Source organism: Punica granatum, chromosome 1 (assembly GCF_007655135.1).
Source record: "Punica granatum isolate Tunisia-2019 chromosome 1, ASM765513v2, whole genome shotgun sequence".
Taxonomy (NCBI): domain Eukaryota; kingdom Viridiplantae; phylum Streptophyta; class Magnoliopsida; order Myrtales; family Lythraceae; genus Punica; species Punica granatum.
In genome coordinates, this window is record NC_045127.1 from 41,109,133 (window position 1) to 41,117,890 (window position 8,758).

Consider the following 8,758-nt stretch of genomic DNA (forward strand, 5'->3'; position numbering starts at 1 on the left):
GAATCTAAAAAATAGATTCGAAAGGCAACCGAGTTTACTTCCACTTGAGTTTGAATAGAGTCTATTCGTTCTCATCCCGTAAATCCTTAATTTCGTAAATTTTAAGAATTAATTTTTTTCGTTATGTATATTGATATTCGAAAACTGAATACGTCTAGACTAGTCAAACAGAGCTAAGTTGGCCCACTAAGAGATAAATTCCTCTCACAGTGTGAATTTTTTCCATATACAAAACTCGAACTTGATATTTTATTTAAGGTGAACAAGCTGCGAACCAATTAAAGAATTAACTTTAGAGTACAATAATGATGACAGTGAGTATTATTAGTTAATAAATAATAAATCACAGAGCTATCTGATAATGTTAAACTTTTAGGACAAATGTTGCACTGATGATATAAAAATGTTAGGTTGGATGCAAGTGCCTTGCTATTGAGTTTATGTTCAATGCAGACACTTCTCGCAAACGGGATGCCCTTCTCAAGAAAGGGAAACATTCCAAATTGACTAGTTTGACCAAACTCTGATCACTATAAAATTGCTACAAATGTGACTTGAATGATTGTCCCATGCATACCCACACCATATCTCTGCCTCTCCCAAACCAAGCTTGAAGAATGGAAGCTCCGCATATCCCAGGATTAGATTTTGACCCATCTAGCATCCAGTTGCTGAATCATTACTTGAAGCAGAGGAATCTGGACTACTTCCACTTCGAGGATCCCAGTTATTCGACGAATTGTCATCTGATCCCAGATATCGAGCTCTACAACTGGGATCCCGAGGAACTTCCTGGCCAGTACTATAGTAGGTCCACTCTCTTATGTGCATTTTACATTTGAAACATATACATCTATTATATTCGAAAAGATATTAAAAGATAGGCTTGCAGGTGTGTAGAATTTTGAATTGACCTTTCCATTCCAGTATGTGTAGGGCTGGCGGATGCGAGGTCTAATGGAAGGCAGTGGTTTTTCTTCTGTCTTCGAAAAGTGAAGTACCGTAACAGCAGCCGGTCCGAGAGGACTGTTCAAAATGTTGGTTATTGGAATATCACTAGTTCAGACAAGAAAGTGAAGAGCGAAGATACTGGCGAAGAGATAGGCAAGAAGAAGACATTGACTTTCTACCGAGGGCGTATTCCTAGCGGGATCAAGACCAACTGGGGAATGCATGAATACTACCTAAATCCATCGTATCTCGGCTACAACATTGAAGAGGTACGTACTTCTATTTATCCATGTATAATGAATTCACATCAAATCACCATAACACTAGGTATTTGCATTAATCTAAACAAATGAATAATACACTCATCGATGTCCCTTACACATTCTGCAGATGCCGTTTGTTGTCTGTCATGTGTTTAAGAGAAGTGGCAGAAGGGGTGACGATAATGTCGAATCAGCAAGTCATGCAAATGATGATTCCGGCGGTCCTGCCTCATCTGAAAGCCATGCGCCTACTCACGAAGCTGCTTCAAATGAGGTGATATATGTATAGCTTAGTTCTCTTCATTTGGCGGGCTGCAGTACTTAAACCGCCTACTTTGGTAATTCTACAAAGTTGTTTTTCAGAACTTCAGCCGAGAAATAGGACTAAAGCAATCCATCGAACTAAAACTCACACTTGATTGCAAGGTTCTATGTAACTTTTGCTTGTCACTCCTTTAAATAAATTGCTCATGTAGTTCGAAAACATACAGTTCATAGAAGGATCACAAATCCGATATCCTTGAATGATTACGGAGGGTTATATGATCTATATTTTATTGCAAACTAAATCAATTAATTCTCTCAATATGTGTAGGAGCTGGGAATGTGGCAATCACTCTCTGATATTCAGCAACTTTCTCACGACATCCCGGACTACAGTACCGGATTCACTGGAGGGGCCGGTTATCACTCTTACACCAACAGTGATGGGCTCTTTGATGGCTATCGCTCTAACAATTACTATGCATCTCCTGATGAAACTTACGACCACCAACAGTACCAAGGTGACTGGAACTCCCACAACCACTACTAGAAAATCATCATACTGTTTCGGTCTTTTTATTCAAGTCGGATTGTCAGTTTGTCTGATCATGGACGTGGTCCATGGATGTAGTGTCTAATATTATTGTAAGGCGTGTGTTCTCGGTGTCAGTTACGAAAGAAATTGCATTTGGGGTGCTGTTTCTGTATACTTTTAATTTACTCGGTGAGTTGGGATTTTCTCTCATTATGTCTGTCCTAAATTATTAAGTCAATGCGAGACTCTTACATATTATCTAGTACTGTCTTATTATTTTTTTTTCAAGATTAACTTGTTGACTGCTGAGGTTGTGGAATCATTTGGGAATTGATCTCCTTCTCTCTTTATGAAAAAACCAATAATGCTGTAAATTGACATGCACCATTATATGTATGCAATCAAGAAAAATCAAAACTGATTTCAAGGGATGATCCAAGTTTAATGACTTGAACCTACAGCCTTGATTCATTTTCTATCACATGCCATCAATTATTCATTTTTCCCTGTCACGTTGACCGATAAATTTGTTCATGTGATCAATTGCTTGAAATATTACGAGATTACCTAATCGAAGAGATGAGGAGTGTAGCAACACTATGCAATTAGTCCAATCACTCTACAAGGTTAATGACTTTTGGCCTGTAAAAAAGTATCAGTCCGATTACTTACAAGGGTATCAAGACTTTGTCATGCTTCTTATTGGCTCGAGAGTTTCCATATCGTATCAATTATAAGATATGGTGTACAATGTTGCAAGCCCTCCAAATTGGTGTAGACCAAGCAGAGTGTTAATTAATCGAAAAATAGTATGTGTATGTTTAATCGAAAAACTAATTATTGTATAATAAGCCTTTTAATGCGTTATAGACACAAGAAAACCAAGTATAAATCAAAGAGACACCCGACAAGAAACACTAGTATTTCATCATACATTTGATCAACTATACAAAGAGCTAGATATATAATTAAAGAGAACTATACAACTAGTCCTGTAAGTTGCGGTTACTTTTTTTGTTTATGTCATTTTTAAAATTCTTTTCTCGTTTACATCTTATCGAATATTTTTATTAGAGAAAATATTCATTTTGGTCCTCAACCTTGAGAGAATGAGTCAGGCTGAGCGTTTGGGCCGTCGGAAGTTTTAGCAAGGGCAGTGACGGTCCGCAATGGGAGCACTAGTCCTCGAACTTCCGAGCAAAGAAACGGTAAAATGTACGAAAAAACAAAGGCAATCGTGGCTTGACAATTGATAGCCACCAACCACGTTTGTGAGGTTGTCCGCGACACACTAAGCAAGGACGTGGTGACCCTTGATGCAAGTATTGTCGCAAAGTGCAATGGCGATTGCAAAGAGAGATGTTGACATAAGGTGACCTTCCTTATAGTGGTGGTGTTCGATGTCGAGCCCTACTGTCGCCTCTCTCCCTCTCAAGTTACCATTCTCCTTTTAACAGTTAGTACTGCCCGGATTGAGGTTACTATGCCTCGAGTTTCAAGTAGGTTCACAAGTATCACGTTGTTATGTTAATTGTATTGATTTATTTTTATAATTTATAAAAAAATAATTTTTATTTCAAGATACGTTGTGTCGGTATTCTTTCCAAAAATTGAGAGATAGAACTATGAGGAACAAGAAGTTCAATAACAAGGCAAAATTAAACCCCAAAAAAAAGGATTAGTATAAAATAAATAGTAATAAAAGGTTGAGAACTAAAATTAAAATTTTTCATGATAATATTTTGATTAAAGAATCTAAATAGAAAGTTGTCAACGGTATTGGATGAAATCGAACCAAGAAAAAGGAAAAGGAATAAACAAAAAAGTATTCAAAAGCATTGAATATAAGTGATATAAAAAAACAGGAAAAGGACTAAAATAAAAAAGTAATCAAACATGGAGGACTAATCGTGCAGTTTTCCCCATACTTAATTGATAATCATCTGACATCCCGATTACAAATAACGTAAAAAGCCATGTAACCAAGTATAAAAAAAAACCAAGCCATGTAGCCCAGGAAAAGAAAAACCCTTAAAAAGCCCTTTAATAACAAATGAAATGGGAAGAATAAAATTAAAGAACCTCATGCAACTGATGCCTTGCCATTCATGCTGAATCTTTTACTAATTAATCAAAGCCGGAGACACTTCATGAGCAAGGGAAAGAACTTCACAAGGAAGGAAGAAGGAGACGCACTTCTCATACAAGGGCTGGGGATAAAGATTCCAAGAAATCAAAAGTTTTGACCTCTGAAATTTTCCCACTAAACACATCAAGCCTTCTCCAATAAAACTACAACCCTCTTTTTTCAGTCATAAGAGAAGTCTATAGGACTAATAAAATAAACAAGAATAAAAGGGCACATAAGTCATGCTGGTAATGATCGAACCTTGGTCCTCTTGATTCCGAGTTGGCGTTTTGTGCCATTATAGTAAGACTCTTTTCTCAAACTTGAGTCAATTTAGCTTCTATCTTTGTTTCAATATTTCATTAGGTTGTCGAAATTTTGTGTAGTTTTTTGCTAATAAAACTTTAACGGGAAGGCATCACATGTCTTCTTTGCATCTCCGGAAAGAGAATTCTATCGTAACAGTAGTTGTTTTGAAGGACCAGTGCGAAAATGAAAATCACCAACGGCATTCCTGTTTTTATTTATTTAGGAAGTAAAAGAGAAGCTGGTGGGTGATGCAATTTGGATAGGCAGTAGAAGGTATCGACTTTCTATGGACAGTAGTCTTCCAAATGGGACGAAGGACTATTTGGGTGTGACATCAATATATATTGAATCTTGTCACGGCTATAATGTTGGATAAGTAATTAAAATCATCTTGCAATGGTAGGCTTGGCCCTTGCTGTTATTGTTTATTAATCATTCCCTTTTTTCGATTAATAACCCACAGAAAAATTGCTTCTTTCTAGGAAGTTCACTATCCCTTCTAGGTGGAATGCTGAGAAAAGGACTGAAATGGACTAATATCACCTCAAATCCTATCCAAATATATTTCATATTAATACTTTCAAGAAAACTAAACATCACGGTGATGTATGTGAAAGGTGATTAATATCCTTTTTTTTTTTTTAACTTTCAAACAGAAAAGGTGCGGAAATTCAATCATTTAACCTTTTACGACAAACGTTTGCAGCTGATGACGTCAAAATTCTACATTGGATGCCATTGCCTTGCGGTTGAGTTTATGAGTTCAATGATACTCTCACAAACGGGAAGAACTTCTCAAACAAGGTAAACTTTCCAAATTGACCAGTTTGACCACACACCCATCACTATAAAATTGCTACGAATATGACTTGAATGATTGTCCCATACCCACCGTAGCTCAGCCTCTCACAAACCAATCTTGAACCTTTGTAATCCTCACCACTTTGTTTGTGGAAATTTCCTTTGTTTTTCAACGCAAAATTATACTTGCAGAGTTTAAGGAAACATGGACGTTCCACATATCCCTGGATTAGATTTTGATCCATCTAGCATCCAACTTCTGGCTCATTACTTGAAGCAGAGGATTTTGGACCACTTCCATTCCGGAGATCCCAATTATTCGACGAATCATCACCTGATCCCGGACATCGAGCTCTATAATTGGGATCCCGAGGAACTGCCTCGCCAGTACGATAGTAGGTCCACTCTCCTATGTGCATTTTACATTTGAAATATACATGCATCTATTATATTTGAAAAGATATTAAAAGAGGCTTGCAGGTGTGTCGAGTATTAAATTGACCCTTTTTCATCCCTGTATTGTAGGGTTAGCGGAGACGAGGTCTAATGGAAGGCAGTGGTTCTTCTTTTGTCTCCGAAAAGAAAAGTACCGTAACAACAATCGGTCTAAGAGGATCGTTCCAAATGCTGGTTATTGGAAGATCACTAGTTCAGACAAGAAAGTGAAGAGCGAAGATACTGGCGAAGAGATAGGTAAGAAGAAGGCATTGACTTTCTACCAAGGGCGTAGTTCCAGTGGGATCACGACCAATTGGGGAATGCATGAATACTACCTGAATCCATCGTATCTCGGCTACAACATTGAAGATGTACGTACTTCTATTTATCCATATATAATGAATTGATATCATATCACCATAACACTGTATTTTCGTTAATTTAAACAAATGAATGCATGTTCATCGATGTCCCTTACACATTCTGCAGATGCCCTTTGTTGTCTGTCATGTGTTTAAAAGAAATGGCAGAAGGGGTGGTGATGATGTCGAATCAGCAAGTTATGCAAACGATGATTCTGGCCACCCTGCCACATCTGAAAGCCGTGCACCTACCCAAGAAGCTGCTCCAAACGAGGTAATATATGGGTAGCTTAGTTCTCTTCATTTGGCGATGTGCAATGCTTCTAATTTCGTATATCAATTGCATCAGTCTTACAAAATAGACCCGATCACAATCGAATACTGCTAAACTTCTATCCCTGCTAACATACATCTCAGTTCTCCAGTAAATCGAGCTTGTTTTACCTCCACGCTAATAATCAGATGATAGAAAGTAAAGAGTTAAGTTGTAATGCTGCGTTTGGTTTCAAAGTAGAATTTTAAAATCAGATTTTGATTTTGAAAAAGAGTGGTATAAATGGTTATATATGGGGCCCACCCTTTGACTTTGTATGAATTATTTTGTTTTATTATAGGTAGAATTAAGTTAAAGTGTGATTTTAAAATCACACTTTGAAATCAAACAAGCCTGAGTGGATCTAACGTCTCCACTCACTTGCTGGGATTATTGGTGATCTACATTACATGGGGTTGGAAAATGAAGATATTGTATTCATCGGGGAGAAAAAAAGACATTGTTACTTAATGTAAGTTAGGGAACTTTTTCTTCAAGTACTTAAACCGCACAGTTGTAATTCTACAAATGTTGTTTTCGCTCCTTCAGCCGAGAAATAGAATGAAAGCAATGCACACCACTAAAAGTCGCCCTTGACTTGGAGGTGTTAGGTAACTTTTCGTGTCACTCCTCTAAGTAAATTACTGATGTAGTTCGGAAACATAGAGTTCGTAGAAGGATCACAAATATGATATCCTTAATAGGCCTCATGAGGGTATGATCTATATCTTATTGCAATCTAAATCAATTCATTCTCTCAATATGTGAAGGAGTAAGGAATGTGGCAATCACTCTCTGATATTAAGCAACTTTCTCACGACTTGCCGGACTACAGTGTTCGGTTCAGTGGAGGGGCCGAATATCACTCTTACACCTACAATGAAAGGGTCTTTGATGGCTATGGGGCTCTAATGATTGCTATGTATCTCTGATGAAACCTATTACCGCCAGCAATACCAAGGTTGCTCGATCTCTCCCTACCACTACTAGAAAATTGTCATTAGTGCTCAGTCTTTTTATTCGAGTCGGGTTGTCAGTTCATCTGATCATGGACGAAGTTCCATGGATTACTGTCTGACTCTAATATTATTGTAAGATTGGTTCTTTTGTTGCTATTTGGTAAAAGGCATTGGCTTATGAGTATGCTGTTTCTCTCCCTATAATTTACTTAAGCTTTGTCTTATTATGCTGTCCTTATCGTAAATAATGAAGTCCATGACAATTAATATTATTGTTTAGGTAATAAGGGAGACATATAAATCTAGTATAGTAAAAGAAAATAAAGTTAAATAAAGAAATACTTTAGCCCTACTGGTGAGAATCGAATCCAAGGCCTCTTAGTTTCGAGCAGCGCCTTGTGCCACTACAGTAAGACTCATTTCTCGATAATTAATATTCTTTATTTTTGTAAGATTGGTTTTTTTGGGTTACCTTACTGAGGTTAAGAATCATTTGCGAATTGATGTCCTTCTCTCTTTATAGAAACACCAATAACGCTTCAAATCGACATGCTTTATTATATGTATGCTATGAAAAAAAACAAATATTATACCTTGTAAAATGCCGTTTGCTCTAAGAATGATAGTTTAGTGTAATGGCGCATGCTCTCAGTAGTCAACCGAGAGATTGTAGGGTTCGATCCTCGTGATAGGACTTCTCGTGTCACTTTATTAATTATTAAGATCTATATTTTAGTATTAGGCTCATGAACATCATTTATAATAATAAAATTTTTTTTGCAACCCCACCTTTGAGTTTAGTGGCAAAGTGCACTTTGATCTTTAAAATTTTACACTATATACCACCCGAACTTTTTAAAAAGAAGCAAAGTGCGTCATGAGTTACTTTTTTGGCCAAAAAATTAATTTATTGTTGATTTGCTAGCTTATCCGACGCGAGGCCCTCCTCAGGCGGATTCCTCCTTTTGCTCCTCAGCCTACGGGATATTAGCAGCCATTTCCAGCTGTTGCTCTCCTCCCAAAGGCAGGTTCTTACACGTTACTCACCCGTTCACCACTGAAAGCACCACTTCCCGTCCGACTTGCATGTGTTAAGCATGCTGCATTCATCCTAAGCCAGGATTTTAATTTCATATTTAAAAAATAATTTTAAAAAATGAAAATCAAAAGAAGAAAAAATGCACCAATCTTGAACGTAAGAAAAGGGAGAGAGAGAAGGGGGCGGTGGTGGACGGCTGCCCGCCCACTACCCAACGACTAGCATCCCAAGGAGGTCACCGGTGGTCTGAGAGTCTTCTGGTGGGGTCCTTGGGCAGTGGTGGTCAGGCATCCACCAACGCCCCCTTCTCTCCGTCCCCTTCCCACTCTCTCTTTTGTTCTTTAGTGTTTTTTTTTTCAATTTTTGTTTTTTAACATTATTTTCTAGAATCTAACA

At 37.5% G+C, this 8,758-nt stretch overlaps 2 protein-coding genes across 3 annotated transcripts; both read left to right on the forward strand.

Moving 5' to 3' along the window:
• Positions 1 to 481: 481 nt before the first annotated feature.
• On the forward strand, positions 482 to 2,271 carry LOC116192299 (NAC domain-containing protein 71-like). The gene is made up of 4 exons (XM_031520816.1): positions 482 to 807; positions 928 to 1,220; positions 1,342 to 1,488; positions 1,810 to 2,271. Exons 1-4 carry the CDS (start codon positions 618 to 620, stop codon positions 2,026 to 2,028), a joined length of 849 nt encoding a protein of 282 aa, XP_031376676.1. The 5' UTR covers positions 482 to 617; the 3' UTR covers positions 2,029 to 2,271.
• Positions 2,272 to 5,342: 3,071 nt separating this feature from the next.
• LOC116192517 (protein NTM1-like 9) lies at positions 5,343 to 7,507 on the forward strand. Of its 2 annotated transcripts, none has more exons than XM_031521086.1 (4): positions 5,343 to 5,646; positions 5,777 to 6,060; positions 6,179 to 6,325; positions 7,135 to 7,507. In XM_031521086.1, exons 1-4 carry the CDS (start codon positions 5,457 to 5,459, stop codon positions 7,138 to 7,140), a joined length of 627 nt encoding a protein of 208 aa, XP_031376946.1. In that variant the 5' UTR covers positions 5,343 to 5,456; the 3' UTR covers positions 7,141 to 7,507. The 2 variants fall into 2 exon arrangements, with proteins under 2 accessions (XP_031376946.1, XP_031376945.1); XM_031521085.1 differs by lacking the exon at positions 7,135 to 7,507 and adding an exon at positions 6,666 to 7,105.
• Positions 7,508 to 8,758: the final 1,251 nt, after the last annotated feature.